The 17,601-nt window shown below is 46.7% G+C and overlaps 1 protein-coding gene across 1 annotated transcript in view; it reads right to left on the minus strand.

The window, feature by feature from the left end:
* The window catches only part of C5H3orf20 (chromosome 5 C3orf20 homolog), a 103,928-nt gene extending 87,645 nt beyond the window's left edge, over nucleotides 1–16,283 (minus strand). Inside the window, exons 1-3 of the mRNA XM_060237641.1 lie at nucleotides 15,824–16,283; nucleotides 13,065–13,175; nucleotides 1,609–1,734 (exon numbers count right to left, since the gene is read on the minus strand). Of these exons, the coding sequence (XP_060093624.1) occupies nucleotides 1,609–1,734; nucleotides 13,065–13,175; nucleotides 15,824–16,247 (661 nt within the window). The 5' untranslated portion in view covers nucleotides 16,248–16,283. The remainder of the gene's footprint in view (nucleotides 1–1,608; nucleotides 1,735–13,064; nucleotides 13,176–15,823) is intronic.
* Between the last annotated feature and the right edge of the window lie 1,318 nt (nucleotides 16,284–17,601).

The raw sequence follows: 17,601 nt of genomic DNA on the forward strand, positions 1-17,601 counted from the left end.
GTGAGGTAGGTGAGGCTGACAGCATCACCCAAGGTCACCCAGCAAGCTTTCATGGCAGAGTGGGGATTTAAACCTGAATCTCTGAGATCCTACTCTAACCACTACACCAGTCACATAAATCTGCCACTGATCTATCAAGGTCAATATTGTCAACTCAGACTGGTAGCAGCTCTCCAGGATTTCAGGCTGATGTCTTCTGAATCACCTACTGCCCACTTCTTTTAACTGGAGATGCTGGAGATGGAATCTGGGACCTTTTGCATGCAAAGCTCTTCCACTGAGCCACAGCCCCTCCGCATTCAAGACAGCACCCAATTTATTTAAAGAATGGCATTGCATGGCTGAAAAATGCATAGACCAGAGGTGGGGGAATCTGTTTGCCGTCTGAACTCCTTGGAGAAAGGGCAGGATAATTTGTTTAAACAGTATCTATAGATAGATGCTAAACTTTGGTTCTATTCTCAGAGGCCTGCGATAGGATCTGGAAAGCAAACCCCCTTTGTGTAGCATCTCCTTCAATTAGGCAAAATACTTTGAAGCTACTGCTCTGGTGGCATCTCACCCCACTAAAACTCCATCACATTTACAAGACCTTTCCACTTAGCGTGGGATATAAAGATCGTTCAAGGGTAAGGGATGCAACAAAACTGTGGACACGGATCTTCTGTGAAATAGAATTGCAAAGTAAAATTTAACTCTTGACCCTCAAATAGCCCTTCTGAGTAGTTTTACAGGCAACGAGCACAAGGCCTTGATTCATAAACTCTCATGATATTTTTTATGCCTGTAGCAGACTTGATTGTAGCCCAGTATTGGAAATCCACAACCCAGCTCACCGTTCAAACATGGAATGACCTTTTCTGGAATTATATTCTATAGCAAAAGAATCGATCACAGCCTATTACACAGTTTTGTACTCCCCCCCCCCATTCCTTAGAACCAAGCCTGATACATCCTCCACCCCACAGAAAACCCTTTGTAAAGACGATCTAGTGAACTAGTTCATGGGTGCACAGATTAAGGGTTGGATCCATCCAGACTCAATTTTCCAAAAGCCAGAAAGAACTTTCCTACAGTCTCCTCTCACATTGCAGTCCATTGATCTGCACGTTCTCTGATTCTATAAAGGGATGGGAGATCCCAAGAAATGACATGAAGGGGAGTTTGCTGGGGATTGAAAGCTGGGTCTCCCATATTTTAGTCCAGCCCTCTAGCCCCTGCCCCACACTGCTTTCTTTGTGACTCATCTGAACTGCTATAAGTCAATTTTATAAGGAAACAAGATAAGTTCATCAAACTGCTAATAAGCAGTAGGAACAGGAACTACCTACTACCTTTTAAAAGGATGTTACTTTCTAATGCCTGGCAATTTTAAGCACTTTATGAGAAAAATCGATGATAATAATTATGAGATATTGGGAAAACTCCCAAAATGTCCTTTAAATAAACTTTCTTTTGCAATTTGGCATTGAATATGTGCATTTTTTTTTACCTTGGTGGTAATATTTCCTCTCCCCCTTCCACCCAGTCCTGATATGATGCCACAGCTGTAAACAACTTTGGAGGGAGTCCTTTCTGCTCCCATAATGTCATAGATGTTGTATTTACCCTTGCTCTGCTTGCTGTCTTTCAGCGCCAATGAGAAACACAGACAGGAATAGGATACTTGTTGGATCAGCAAAGTGGTCGAGTTAATAGGAATTGCCGGCACCATTGGTACTGCAGTCCGCCCACCTGCAAGTAGAAACAGGGAGTTAACAAATGTTATTTTACAACTCAAATTACTCCAGAAGAAGGAGCCAAGAGAGCTACAGTGGCCCTTTCTGCATTCTATTTTTACTCCATAGTTTCCCAGTAAAGTTATGTTTTCGATTCAGATTAGTGACTGAAAAGTGGATGAGAACAAAGAACCGCAACAAAAGGAGTTCTGTTTATTACAGGGCAGTAGAGTGCTGAAAGTGGTCAGAATGCTGGTAAGCAGGGCTTTTTTTGTAGCAAGAGCTCCTTTGCATATTAGACCACAAACCCCTGATGTAGCCAATCCTCCTGATCTTACAGTAGGCCCTGTACTAAGAGCCCTGTAAGCTCTTGGAGAATTGGCTACATCAGAGTTGTGTGGTCTAATATGCAAAGGAGTTACTGCTACAAAAAAAAACCCTGCTGGTAAGCAAATGCAGAGGACATAACAAGGAGTGCAGCAAGACAGATGTGAAAGTGGAATACAGTACAGAACGGAAGACTTGGATGTGCTCAGAAACTGAGGCAAAACACAAATGCATAAAGGGCCGGTGACTAGAAAGAGAAGTGCCTTAGAGATACCTGAAGAAAAGTCTCAGGAAGGAACACTCATTCACACATCTACAGTTCTTTTTTTTCTTTTTTTCTTTCTTTTTCTTCTTCTTCTTCTTTTTTTTTTTTTTTTGCTAATCGTTGAGTTGTAGGGTTTCGAGGCAGGACGCTTACTGCCTGAATAAATGGAATATCCATTTCTGAGATTTCCCATGTTCTGGGAAGGGACACTCAGGCTGATTTCGCACTGACCTTTTACTGGCGCGACCACCCTCCTCCCACCGGCGGATCTGCAGGGATTTCGCACCAGAAGCGCCGGCGCAGCCAAAAGAGCCGGCAACTTCCGTCACGAAACCAGCTCAAACGGAAACCGCCAAGAAGCAGGAAAACGTTTGAGCGGGTTTCGCGACGGAAGTAGCCGGCTCTTTTGGCTGCGCCGGCGCTTCTGGTGCGAAATCCCTGCAGATCCGCCGGCGTGAGGAGGGTGGTCGCGCCAGTAAAAGGTCAGTGCGAAAACGCCCTTAGTGTTCTCAGGTATAACAATATCACAGCAATGGTGGTGATAAACAAGGTGGTTGTGGGGAATTAATAATACAATTAGAATTGCCAGCTTCCAGAAGGCGACTGGAGATCTCCCAGAATTACAACTATTCTCCAGACTACAGAGATCAGTTTCTCTGGAGAAAATATCTGCTTTGAAAGACAGACTCTATGACCCTATACCCCACTGAGGTCCTCCCTAAATCTTCCCTCCCTAGGCTCTACCCCCAAATCACTCAACATTCCTCAGCCCTAAGTACCAACCTAAAGAGTTACACCCTTCAAAAGTCATTGTAATTCTGATTGGGATTGAACTTTTAATCATTGTTCTGCAATTCAACAGAAGTTGCTTTGGTTCTCTTTGTGCTATGGATCTTGCATTTGGATCATGGGCAAGTCATGAAAGAAGAAGAATAGTTGGTTTTTCTGACCTGCTTTTCTCTACCCTGACAAGTCTCAAAGTGGTTTACAATCTCCTTCCCTTCCTCTCCTCAGAACAGAAAACTTGTGCAATAGGTGGGGCTGAGAGAGCTCTGAGAGTCTGTGACTGGCCTGAGGCCACCCAGCAGACTTCATGTGGAGGGCTGGGGAATTAAACTTGGTTCTTCAGATTATAGTTTGCCACTCTTAACCACTACACCATGCTGGCTCTCTGGGCAGCTGTCAGAAACATGACACACAGTTGAAGTTGGAGACAAAACTTTTAATGAGAATTGAAAATTGCTTAAAGGAGGTATCCCCATGGCTTGAGACCACTGGTAAATTAAATCTATGGAGTGCTTGGCAGAAATGTTCCAAAAAGTCAACAAACATTTTTGTGACCAGGAGAGGGAGCCAAAAACTTACTAAATGTTCAAATAGTTTTCCAGGGATAGGATGCACATAGGGCTAGTCAGTGATGTATGGGCCAGACTGTGCACTAGAATTCAAACTCAGATACAGACACAGAGCAAGGTTTTAAAATGAGACTAGACAGCTCACAGAAGATAGGTCCAGCAATTAGGGTGGCCAGACCGTCCCGGGCGCCCGGGAATGTCCCGGTTCTGGCCCCCTATTCCCGCCTCCCGGGCTGGCTATACCGGGACCATTTAGAGGTCCCGGTTTAGCCAGCCCCGGAGGCGGTGGGCCGCGGGCGCCGGCGGGGAAGGCGGCGAGTGAGGGAGGGAGCGTCCCTGCGCATGCTTCGCGCGCGCACCCCTGCCTCCCCCCTTCTCCCCCAAGGTGTCCCTGGCTGGCCTTCAGACATTATGGTCACCCTACCAGCAATGAATATATCAAGATGAGTGAAGAGAACTTTCCTATCCAGAGGCAGTAGAGCTCTGAATATCAGTACTAAGAGGCAACATCAAGGGAAGGCCTCATTGCCCTGGTTCAGTGGCCCTTCAGGACAACTGGTTGGCCACTGTGTGAAACAGGATGTGAGATCGTGTGACCAAATACAAGTCAGCCAATTAAGAACATCTCGAGCGGCTTGGGTAACGGATCTGTGTTTCATGATACCAATGGCCACCCTTGAACAACTAACTAGAGAACACTGACTCACCACCCCTTTCATACTCTCGCCATCCAAACCCTTCACCATTCTGGATATTAAGTTCGTCTCCTGGAATGTGGTCGGCTGGCAGAATAAGGCTAAGGATGCTTATAAGATATATTAAGGGGTTTGATGTTATACTACTACAAGAAACCTGGACTCCACACCAGATCCAACTAGAAGGGTACAAGTCCTATTCCCTCCCAGCCTTCAGGAGTAATACAAGGCGTCGTTTTCAAGCAGGATTGTCTATACTTGTCGCCTCACATTTACCCTTGGAACACATCACTCTACAGACAAACATCTCTATGGTGCAGGTCATCAAGCTTCTCCTCAAAAAATTCTCCTTAATTATTGTGAATGTATATGTACCACCCTCTCTAGATAAGCTAACTCTTTTGCAATATTGGGAACACTTGGCCACACTCACAGAGGAATTAGAGAGGAAATTTCCAACTATAGAAATAATTCTAGTGGGCGACTTTAATGCTAGGGTAGGGAAGGACTGTAGCATATTTTAAAGCCCTTGATTTTAATCAAGACTACACCCTTCCACCCATTTTCTCCTATCCAAGATACTCCAAAGATAGCCTTCTAAATTCAGCAGGCATTTGTCTTATCAAATTCTGTACGCAATACAACATAATTTGGTTAAACAGTTTGATTGGCTACCTGTAAAGTACTGGGGTCGGCGCAGTAAGAGACCAGAGTTGGAGAGTGATTTCAGCAAGCTTTACTTCAGGAACACCAACACAGACTGAGCTCTATTCAAACCTCCCGCTCTTTTATGCCATTCTTGCCCCCTTCTGATTGGACCTTAACTATGTACATGGATTGGCTATTTACAGAGGCCTAAGGGCCTATCAGGGTACAGTATGAGCCTAGATGTTGATTGGCTACTTATGTTTCAATCCTTCCCCTGATTGGGCACGCTTAGGCCTTCTCTGGAACCCTGGTGTGGAGTACAAGCTTGGCTTGTTCAGCTTCCCTCCAAAAGTAACAGTTCTCCATTTGAACCTAGGACACAACACCCCTCCCCCCATAGTTCCAGCTATCAGGTGACATAGTCCTGGAGATATGCCGGAGGGCGGCGGTCTCGTGTCGAGCGTCGGAGCTCCGAGGGGACTGGGCGTTCCGACTCGGTTGGTGGTTCCGCGGCTGCAGAGCTGGAGACATCTGGGACGGCGGCCCCGGGAGACCTGGGTTCAGCTGCGCGGTCGGGGGTCTCCTCCTGCTGGGCCGAAGCGGGCTCTACGGAACCCTGTTCTGTGTCAGGCTCACAGGGACTTACGTTGTCCGGATCTGGAGCCTCTGACCTTGGCTCCCCGGCAGGCAGGCGACCTCGGAGTTGGTCGATGTGTCGCCTCAGGAGATGTCCACCCTCCAAGGCCACTGCATAGGAGACCGGTCCGGTGACGTGGTCCACCTTTCCAGGGAGCCAGGCGGGGCCAGTGGAGGCATAGTTCCGTGCCCACACTGTCTCACCTGGGTAGAACCCTCTGGGGGCTTTAAGGTGTTCCGGCGCCGGTCGCCTGTCTGGGGCTCGGTCAGGGTGCAGCTTGTCCAGCAGGGTGGTGATGCGGCGGCCCATGAGGAGTTCGGCTGGACTACGACCTGAGGAGGCGGTGGGTGTGGTCCGGTAGGCCATTAGGAAACACGCCAAGTCTTTTGGCCAGTCTGAGGGGCCCAGACGGTTCAAGGCCTCCTTTGCTGTGCGCACCATCCGCTCTGCCTGGCCGTTGGTGGCTGGATGAAACGGGGCAGAGCGAATGTGCCTGATGAGGTTCCTGGCTAAGAAGTCCTGGAACACTGCGGACGTGAATGCTGTGCCGTTGTCGGTGACGATGGTCTCCGGCAACCCGTGGGTTGCAAAGATGGCCCTCAGAGCCGTGATGGTCGCCTGCGAGGATGGCGAGGGCACCTGGACCACCTCCAACCACTTGGAGTATGAATCCACTAGTATGAGTAGAGTCCGCCCATGGAAGGGGCCAGCAAAGTCCATATGCAGTCTTGACCAGGGGGTTTTGGTGGATTCCCATGGTTGCACTGGGCCACGTGGGGGGTCAGGCCTTGACACCTGGCATGTCGGGCACCTTTTAACCCAAACCTCAATTTCTGCATCGAGGCCAGGCCACCAGACATAGCTCCGTGCGAGAGCCTTCATGCGGACTATGCCCGGGTGTGCCTCGTGCAGGGCTCTCAGCACTTGGTCTTGCAAGGGTTTGGGGATGACGACTCTGTTGCCCCATAGTAGGCAGCCTTTGTGGGTGGATAGTTCGTCTTTCCGGGCTGCAAACGGAGTAAATTCCGGCCCAGTCGAGCCCTTGGGCCACCCCCTCCCCACCCAGTCCAAGACACGGGAGAGGACTGGATCACGAGAGGAGCGGGCAGCAACGTCGCGGGCGAGCAATGGCCTGTCCGGAAGCATGTCCATCAGTAGGATCTGATGAGCCGGGGCTGGATCAGGATCCACGTCAGGCAAGGGCAAGCGGCTCAGGGCGTCAGCATGGCCCATTGCCTTGCCCGGGCGATGCACTAGGGTGTAGGTGTAGCCGGCTAGAAAAATGGACCAACGGAGGACCCGTGGGGACAACACCTGAGGGGTCTGCCGGTCCGATGCAAAGAGGCCCAAGAGGGGTTTGTGGTCCGTATAGAGGGTAAAGGGCCGGCCGTAGATGTAATCATGAAATTTTTTGATGCCGGCCACAACTGCCAACCCTTCTTTGTCGATTTGGGCGTAGTTCTGCTCCGCCGACGAGAGGGTCCGCGAGTAGTATGCGATAGGGACTTCGGTCCCATCAGGGAGTCGGTGGCCCAGAACTGCCCCCACGCCATAAGGGGATGCGTCGCATGCAAGGACCAAGGGCAGGGTCTCGTCGAAATGGGCAAGGACGGAGTTGGATATCAGGAGGCCCTTGATATCCTGGAAGGCTTTAGCATGCTGGCGGCCCCACGCCCAGGGTCGGTTCTTGTCTAGAAGCTGGTGCAGGGGTTCGGCCACCGCTGCCTTGTGGGGGAGAAAAGCATGATAAAAGTTTAGGAGGCCGAGGAAGGCCTGGAGTTCTTGCTTGTTGGTGGGCGCTGGAGCATCTCTGATGGCACGCAGCTTGGCGTCGGAGGGGTGGACCCCCTGGGCATCGATGGAGAACCCCAGGAATTCCACCCGATCCACGCCCAGGAGGCACTTCTCCCGTTTGACCTTGAGGCCGGCTTTTTCAAAACGTTGTAGGACTCCTCTAAGGCGGGTGGCGAATTCTTCAGGCGAGGCTGCAGCGATCAGCACATCATCGAAGAATGGAGTGACTCCGGGAAGTCCTTTTAAAAGAGAGTCCATGAGTTCCTGGAACAACCCCGGGGCCACACTCACGCCAAATTGCAACCGCTTTACTCTAAAGGCCCCCTGGTGGGTCACAATTGTTTGGGCGTTGGCCGTGGCCTCATCCACCGGCAGCTGTTGGTAAGCTTGGGCCAAGTCCAACTTGCCAAAAAAATTTGCGCCGGCTAGAGTGGCTAAAACGTGGCTGACGATGGGCACAGGGTATGCGTGGGCCTGAAGAGCCTTGTTGAGGGTGCACTTATAGTCTGCACAAATCCGCACTTCCCCACTGGGCTTGACTGGAGTCACGATGGGAGTTTCCCAGGCTGCGTAAGTGACAGGCTCTAGTATTCCCTGTGCAATCAGTTTATCCAGTTCCTCCTCAATTTTAGGCTTGAGCGCGAATGGAACTCGCCGCGCTTTAAGCCTAATAGGCCGCACTGTGGGGTCAAGGTGTAGTGTAACCGGGGGACCCGTGTAGCAGCCCAAGGTGCCATCGAAAACGGCCGGGAACTCTTCACAAACCTTGTTAAAGTCCACTCCGACAGTCTTATTGACCCCCCTGATCTCTATTCCCAGGGGCTTGAACCAGTCGAGACCCAAAAGGTTTGTAAGGTGGTTCTTGACCACTAGCACTTGCAGCTGGCCCTTGAACCCCTTGTATTGGACTGGGACCGGGCCCACTCCCAAGATAGGCACCTTATTCTTCTGGAAGTCCACTAAGGTAAACCCCGGGTCCCTGAGACGAGGCCTCAGCCTGGTGGGGATTTTAAAAAATGTCTCTGCCGCTATAATAGATGATGCTGACCCAGAGTCCACCTCCATTTGGCAGGGCACCCCCCCGATCCCTACATTGACCCGGATTTTGGAGGGCCTGACTGGCGAGGGTAGGTACTGTACCGGGTATGGGTGGGCGTGGAGAGCGTCGGTCTCGAAGTCTGGCTGGCCTTCGGAGTGCGCAGATCTTTGCGGGACGCGTGCTCGGGATGTGGATCTGCAGGCACAGGCGATATGGCCTTCCTTGTTGCAGAGTCGACAGGTGGCATTCCGGAATCGGCAGGTCTTTCGCTCGTGCTGGCCCCCGCAGCTTGCACATGCAGGTGGTGTCTTGTGTCTTATGCCCTGTGGGGCATGGGTGGTCTTCCTTCCTGCTGAACGATAGCCAATTTGTAGAGCTTTGTCCTCGTCTGAGTCCTCTGTAGATGGTTCAGGGTTGATCTGGTGTGCCGCAGCCTGTCTTGTCAGCTGTGGCTCTGCTGATCTGCCCTTCTCCCAGCTGGTGGCCACATCGATTGCCTTTGTTAGGTCGCACTCGGAGAGGGACAGGAGTTTCTGTACTAGTTTTTCGTCCCTCAAGCCCCATACAAACTGGTCGAGAAGGGCTTCGTTGAGGTCTGCGAAACTGCATCGGCTTGCCACCCGGCGCAGGCTTGTCAAGAATGCCATCGTGGTTTCGCCTGCCTTCTGTGTCCTTTGTCGGAAGTCCCAGTGCCGGGTGAGCTTGGTTGGCTGGGGCTGGAAATACTTCTCCAGAGCGCTGATGATGTCGTCCACCGGCGTCTCTGAGAGCTTCCTGGGTTGGAGAAGAGCCCTGGCTAAGTCCACGGTCTCCGTGCCACACGTACTGATAAGCAGAGCTCTCTGCATGGTAGTCTCTGTAATCTTCCGGAAGGTCAGGTATGACTGGAAGCCTTCAACCCACGAGTCCCACAGCTCGGGGCGATCGATGCTAAAGGGCTGCAGGAGGTTAGCTGAAGCCTCCATTCTTGGCAGCGTGTCTGGGCGGCTTGAGAGATGGGGTGTGCGCAGAGCGGAGGTGCGGACCCAGATGGCTTGGATTTAGCCACCTTTCCATGTTCCTGGTTCTGTTGCTGGTTCTTACTGGCATCCCATCCTCGTCGCCAGTGTAAAGTACTGGGGTCGGCGCAGTAAGAGACCAGAGTCGGAGAGTGATTTCAGCAAGCTTTACTTCAGGAACACCAACACAGACTGAGCTCTATTCAAACCTCCCGCTCTTTTATGCCATTCTTGCCCCCTTCTGATTGTACCTTAACTATGTACATGGATTGGCTATTTACAGAGGCCTAAGGGCCTATCAGGGTACAGTATGAACCTAGATGTTGATTGGCTACTTATGTTTCAATCCTTCCCCTGATTGGGCACGCTTAGGCCTTCTCTGGAACCCTGGTGTGGAGTACAAGCTTGGCTTGTTCAGCTTCCCTCCAAAAGTAACAGTTCTCCATTTGAACCTAGGACACAACACTACCCAAATTCAGGAGAATCCACCTTTGTCTCCCTGAGGGGCTGTAGTGTAATTGATTACGTTTTAATCTCTCCTTTATTGAAACCTTATGTCAAAGATTTTACATTGGGGGATTTTATTGTTAGTGACCATTTTCCCCTCATTTTGACTCTTCAAATTGGTCCTCACATTTATCCCTCCTGTAACTTGTCCTTGCAACCTTACAAGACTGACTTATTGCCCAGAATTCCAGGGAACGATCACACAGTTTGGAAAACCCAACAGCTCTTCAGATCTGGTCTTGCTGTAGAATACAGATCCTCTTTAATATGTGCATCTGTCCCTAATGTATCTGTATCAACTTACAATTCTTTAACATCTTATATCTCTGAATCACTGAGTGTCAGTTCAGGGTGCCCAAGCAGAGGTGCAATTATTCTAGTAAATTCTGCACACCGATGGTTCAACAGAGAATGTAAAGAAACAAAAACTCTTCTGCGTAAAGTTTTCAACCAATACTGCAATTCCAAGGCCCTGAGCTTGCTATCACAATACTTTGTGCTTAAGACTCAGTTGCACCACCTTATCACAAAAAAAGAGGCACAATTATATCAAAACTCAATGGGAAGAGTTATACCATGCTACTACCTTAAAAAATTCTAATAAGTTTTGAGCCATAGTCTTGGGTGCATTCCGGGCCGATGACCCATCTATGTCTGCCATTTCCTCTTATGTTTGGTTTCAGCACTTTTCAGTTCTGTTCCATCAAGATCTAACTTGTGTTTTACCATCTGATTTTCCTCTAGCCGATTTACCTGACTGGCCTCCTGTCCCTCCAGAGGAAATAAAAGAATTAATTACACAACTGAAATTAGGAAAGGCTCCTGGCCCGGATGCCATTTCCTCCGAAATCTTAAAATTAGACCCAGACTGGTGGGCTTCTCCCCTTGCATCTCTGTTTACAATTGTAGATCGAACTGGCATAATTCCCTTGGCATGATTGAATGCAATAGTGGTCCCGCTATACAAAAAAGGTGCTCACACTAACCCTGCCAATTACAGGCCGATTAGCCTACTCTCCATCATTGATAAGTTTTACTCCAAACATCTATTTGTCAAGCTCAATCTTTGGATGTTGCAGGAAAAAATTCTAGGCCCTGAACAGTTGGGCTTCTGCAAAGGGAAGACCACTTTAGACCACTGCATTACCCTATCCCATCTAGTCAACAAGTGCACTGTGCATAATAACCAGAAATTATTTGTTGCTTTTTTAGATTTAAAAGGCGCATTTGATTCAGTTGACAGGGACCTCCTCTGGATTAAGCTAGATAAACTAAACATGGATAAAAAACGCCTTATGCTTATTAAGAGATTACACACTTCTACCACCTGCCAGATCAAATGCTCATTAGCAGGCAACCTAACATCGAAGACTGCTGCCAATAAGTGTGTCAAACAGGGTTGCATTTTGGCTCCCTTTTTATTCAATCTCTTCCTTAATGAACTGGCTATTCAGTTGTCTAGTCCTGACTGCCATAGTCCAAAACTCGGTGCATTACATGTACACTTGTTACTTTATGCTGATGATACGGTGCTGTTGTCCTGCTCTAGAGTGGGCTTAAGACGTCTGTTGTCCCGTTGTGTTCTGTATTTTACTAGTAATAAGCTCCAGCTCAAGTATGAGAAGTCCAAAATCTTAGTTTTCTCAAAAAAAGTGGAGACTTTACAAATGGGTTATTGATGGTAAAGAGATAGAGCAAGTCAAGTATTTTAAATACTTAGGTGTTTATTTTCAATATAATGTGACTTGGTCTACCCATCGCAAGTATACAGTGAAGATAGCTAACATAAGTTCATCTGCCATAGCTCGCTTTTTTATGGCAGAGGTAACCAATTTGTGCCAGCTGCCATAAAAATATTCAAAACCAGAGTGATTTCACAACTTCTGTATGGCATTCCAATCTGGATTGGATCTTATGAAGGTGCTATCAAATGTGTCCAATCCAAATTCTTGCATAAAATTCTGGGCATGCCAAAATGTGTCCCATATTCAGTTATCTGCTTAGAAATTGGCATGTCTTTAATGGTTACTAGTGCATGGCTCATGACCTTCAAATTCTGGTTACGCTTGCACTACAACTCTGAACCGGGGAGGTATCTCTCTTAGTACTGGGAAAATGGCCTCATATCTATCCATCTTGCAGGTGCCACAGCAGCGTAGAGCTTTTTCCCTCGCCAGATGCAACACCGTGCCCTCGGCCATTCTTTATGGCAGATTTAACAAGATGGCCTACTCAGTCAGATACTGTCTCTGTAAGCAAAAATGTGTGGAGTCAATTACTCATATTCTTCTTTATTGTAATTTGTATACAGATCTTCGTCACAAGTATTTACATCCTCTTTTAGTTAGCATGGTTGATTGTTCTGATGCACTTAAGGCCTATAATCTTTTAAACGATACTTCATCTAGTGTCACTGAGAAAGTGGCTAAGTTTCTTTATTCTGTTTTAAAGGCACGCCAGAGGATCTCATAGAAATAGTTTATGTTTATGCTTTTCCTGATGTATATGTATGCAATCGTTCCATTTTATCTTTTTTTTTTAAAACCAGTTTGCTCTGATATATACATCTATATATTTTATGCCAATAAAGGCTAACTTGACTTGACTTGACTTGAAACAGGATGCCCACTCTCATCTGATCCAATGGGGCACTTCTTATGTTCCTGAAATCACATCAGGATTTTCAAGAAATACATGAGAATTCTTAACTTCGTAGAGAAGCTTCTGACACAGAATTTATTGATCCTGGTAAATGGCAGGGGTTTCAATAGCTGCTGTATAAAAATAATTAATAATGTGATTCCTGCCCACAAGGATAATGGATCTTCCCTTCATGGACAAGGGGATAGTGAAGTGGGGGAGGGAGTTAATAGAGCCTGGCAAATTGATAGCGTATAGCAAACCAGGTTATCACCGTGCCACATTCACTCACTTTCCCAACATGTGCACATTCTGCAGGAACAAAAGCATTTCCAACTGCCAGACTCAGTATAATTGGGAGAATGGACCTCAGTATAAAAAGCAGGAGGGTGCTATTATCAGAGATTTGAATACATGCGGAGATACTGCAGCTTCCCCTACCCTTCTTCTTGGGATCTTTGGTCATGAAGTCAAATGCCTCTTCCTGATTTTTTGGGTTTAGCTGGTGACCCCCTTCTAGAAGCCGCCTTGCAATCTCTTCTGCACTAGGGCCTGGGAAAGAGAGAGAATGATTAGAAACAAAATATTCCAGGACTATTTAAGATGCAAAGTTTTATTTTTTTAAGTCCTTACAATGATGTATATGTGTATTAATTAAGGCAGAACATATTCATCAATTACCAGCATGAACATTTAAGATGAGGGGCTGTTGCTCAGAGGTAGAGCCTCTGTTTTGCATGCGGAAGGTCTCAGGTTCAATTCCCCACATCTCCAGTTTAAAAAGGACCAGGTTGTAGGTGATGCAAAAGACCTGACAGCCTCTTGTGTTCCCAGAGAAGAGAGCCATAAAATGCACCAAGAGAGCAGTTAGAGCTGAGATGCTTTGCACAGATGACCATTTGCTCTACTTGCCAGGAAGGGCAAGATGAATAGCTGTTGAAAAATATGGTCTGGGTATTGAGATGTTTGGAAAGGTTCTTAAGCTAGAGCAAGTTTTCTTTATTAAGACTGTGTTTCAGATTCTTCTCCATGTGTCTTGGCCACTTGCTCCTGCTGATGCACATACATAGTGAAAGGGCTGAAGTAACTGGGAAGCTCTGCCCTTTGGTACTTGCTTTGAGGCAGCCTTTATTAGTATTCCCCAAGTTACTCCTAATGTTGGAGACTGGATTTAATTTGGAATGGTGGCACCAAAGAAGGAACACTTTTATATGCACATGAACACACTGCACAGATGTAACAAACATAGACCCAAGATCCAGATCAAGTGAAATGATGGTATTGCTTTACTCTACTCTGGTTAGACCTCACCTAGAGTGCTATATTCACAGTTTTAGAAGGATATAAATAAACTGGAATGTGTCCAATGAAGATGGCAAGGGGTCTGGAGACAGTTCCCAAAAGGAAAGGTTGAAGGAGATGGATATATTTAGCCTGGAGAGGAGACAACTGAGAGGTGATATAATCACCATCTTCAGGTACTTCAAGGGTTGTCATATAGAGGATGGTGCAGAGTTGTTTCCTGTTGCCCCAGAAGGTCGGACCAGAACAAGCGGGTTGAAATTAAATCAAAAGTTTTCAGCTAAACGTTAGGAAGAACTTCCTGACAGTTAGAGCAGTTCCTCAGTGGAACAGGCTTCCTCAGGAGGTGGTGGGTTCTCCTTCCTTGGAGGTTTTTAATCAGAGGCTAAATGGCCATCTGACAGCAATGCTAATTCTGTGAACTTAGGCAGATCATGAGGAGGAGGACAGGAAGGGTTGCATCAGTGCTTAGCTCCCGTGACCCCTTCTTACACACCCAGGGCAATGCTGATTGCCACTTTGGGATCTGGCAGCAATTTTTCTGCAGGTCAGTCTGACCAGAGATCCTGGATGTTTTTTGCCATCTTCTGGCATGGAGCAGGGGTCACTATGGGTGTGTGTGTGGGAGATATTTGTGATTTCCCTACATTGTGCAGGGAGTTGGACTAGATGACCCTAAAGGTCCCTTCCAACTCTATGATCTCCTCCTGCTGCTGCAGCCTGAAATGCTGCTTCTGGGGGATGGGAGACCTCCAGGAGGGCTGCTATAGGAGGGGGACATTGGTGAAAATCACCCTCCCACCTTGTGCATGTGTATCTTTTCCATGGAATCTAACCCCTTGATTCCTCCTTTGGTGTTTGGCCATTATACTACAGAACTTCAGGAAGCTGCCTGGATTTTTGGATGTTTTAAAAAATTGAATGCTAGGATAGAAACATTGAAAAATAAATAATAATGAAAAGGGGCCTACTGCCTTTAAAAAATCTAGTTGGTGTAATGATGCTGCAAAACAAATTAGTGGATGAATTAATAAGCCATTATCAGGGCTTTTTTTTGTAACAGAAACTTCTTTGCATATTAGGCCATACACCCCGATGCAGCCAATCCTCCTGGAGCTTACAGTAGGCCCTGTACTAAGAGCTGTGTATGCGAATGGAGGATTGGCTACATTAGGGATGTGTGGCCTAATATGCAAAGGTGTTCCTGCTACAAAAAAAGCACTGGCCATTATCCAAACAGGGGATTTTAAACCATTCTTTATCACCACCTCAGCACAGTGATCAGAAAAATATAGACTGAGAGCTACTGAAATATATCAGTCACCTTCTATATTCAGGTAGGCCCACTTTACTCAGGACCATTAAAGTTTTTTTTTCAGAATTGCCCAAATTGCTGTGTCATATGTACATGAAATGAGTGGACTACATGGAGAGACAAAGTCTATCCTTCCTCACAGGGTCATCAGCTTCTTCACCTTGGTGGAGTGATCTTATAGCTAAACAGCTCATGTTTAACGAGTATGACAATCTCATAACAACAAGCCAATTTGGAGTGAGGTAAATGCCTTCATTGTTGCAATGCTCTTATTATAAATGAGTGTTAGGGGGCTGTGTGGAGAGAAGAGAGCAGCATCAGGAAACTTATGGAGTCATGGTGAGATGGTTCTATGCCCTCATTGCTTTGGACTAAGCTGGATGCATCCACATCCAGCTGGTGTTTCTTTTGCTCTTTTTGGAGCTTTGTCCAAAAGCTGAACTGGAAGATTGCTTTTCATTAGAAGTACCCCCCTCCCATTTTATTACAGCCTGTCACAGATTTTAGAAGAGTCTCTCCTGAGATTACTTCCTGAACTTCATTAGTAATTTGCAAGCAAACAGCCTTATTTAAGAGATCTTACCAGCTACTGCATTGATCATTATCTTCATCTTCATCTTCAGGAGTTCAGACAGCAGATGTACAGACCGTTGCTGGAACTTGAGGAGCATCTGTTGTTGACTATCAACTGATGGGGTCACGTAGGTTGGCTTTATCCCTGATATTGTGACACCAGGCTTGTGAATTTTTGAAGCAGCGGTGGTGGGAACAGAAAAGTCTTCATGCGGGGAGAATTTGACAACGGGACAATATATACCACTGAAAGATTTCCTGGGCAATGACGCCAAGAGTTCTTCCCATGTAAACTCAAAGACGTTCTTGACTCCTCGTGGTACGTGGAAGCCCATTTTCCGCCATGTGACAAGCATGTGTGCCATCTCAGACAAAATGCCTGGTGCCTTGGCTTTCATGAGTTCATACTCAAGATTTTTTTTGTGTGTAGACATATCTCCTAGTGGCTCATTCAATAGACTGTAGATATCAGAAGATCTAAATGAAGTGAATGTGGGAAAGATGTCTCCATGAAGCCAAGTTTAAGAGGAATATGTCATTTCATAAGTGAGCACTACAATCTAGTAACACATGTATGGAAGAACCATATAACACCATAACAAAGGGTATGCAATAGATATTAGCCAAAGAGAATAAGCAGAAAGGAAGAGCAAAGGGACTGCCAAATAAGAATTAAAGATGGATCTTGGCAGAAACAACTGGCAGACAAAATGTAGACAAGGAAAGAATGAATAGGTCAAGAAAGGTTTTGATGAGGAACTGAAGTCTAAGAAGGATTTCAAAGTAAGAGAAGAAAAAGATTGAGAGAGAAGAGCTAGATAAATGTTTAGGGCACTTAATACTTTTTAAATTCATCTTTGACTAAACTAACCTGGGCATAACAAGCAAAATTCCTAAGATCTCTTCACATAAAGCCTTTCCAAAAGGCATTTTTCCCCCTGAGCAAATGATAGTACCATTAATAATCTGTCTTGTTTTATTCTCAAGGCTGTGGATTCAGCCTCTGAGGCAGGTGTGGGTGCCTCTTCCTCCTCTCCAGCTAGAGCCTCAGACAATTTCAGATCCCCCACCTTTGAAGGAAGGTTGGGATTCAAATGAGATCGATAAACACCGAATGCAAACACAGGTCTCCCCCACAAAGTAAGGCTATGCCTCAACAGTGCAGGCAATCCTATCGTATTTCATTATTTTGAGGCAAAGACATTGGATCATATGGTTGAGATCACATAACTAGACCCAGTTTAAAAAAAATGTCTAGGAAGGGACATTAAGTTCTACATTCAAAGCTGCTGACAGGTCCGCATGAAATTGAAAATTACTAGTACTGTACTTATACTAACCTGCAGCAGAACAAGCAAAACACAGAATGCTGTTGTCTTGCCATCCCTCGGTTTAAAAAGTAATCATTCAAGTAAAATTGGCACACTGAGCTGCAGCCATGGTCTTTTTGATCCAGACTGAATTAATCTCTTGTCAGGGAACACTGCACTAGACCTACTTTTCCAGTTTGTAATGTTACAAGGGAGGAAGGGATTGTACCTTCTGAGATAGTTAATTATAAGGTGCACTTCACATAAGAGCCTATGAATGCAGTCTGCATTTGTACAGAAGCCCCCAGATGGGTCAGCTATCAGCTATGAGAGGTGCCACAAGTACCCCAAAACCCTTTCCCAGATCCCCCAGCTATGCTGCCATGACCTCTAAGGAGGAAGAGAAGGGCATCCTTTCTCTGTTATCTGACAAAACCTGCTGCTGAAATAAATGAAATAGGACTCTCTAGGTGCCCGT

Source organism: Heteronotia binoei, chromosome 5 (genome assembly GCF_032191835.1).
Source record: "Heteronotia binoei isolate CCM8104 ecotype False Entrance Well chromosome 5, APGP_CSIRO_Hbin_v1, whole genome shotgun sequence".
In the NCBI taxonomy this organism is placed as follows: Eukaryota; Metazoa; Chordata; class Lepidosauria; order Squamata; family Gekkonidae; genus Heteronotia; species Heteronotia binoei.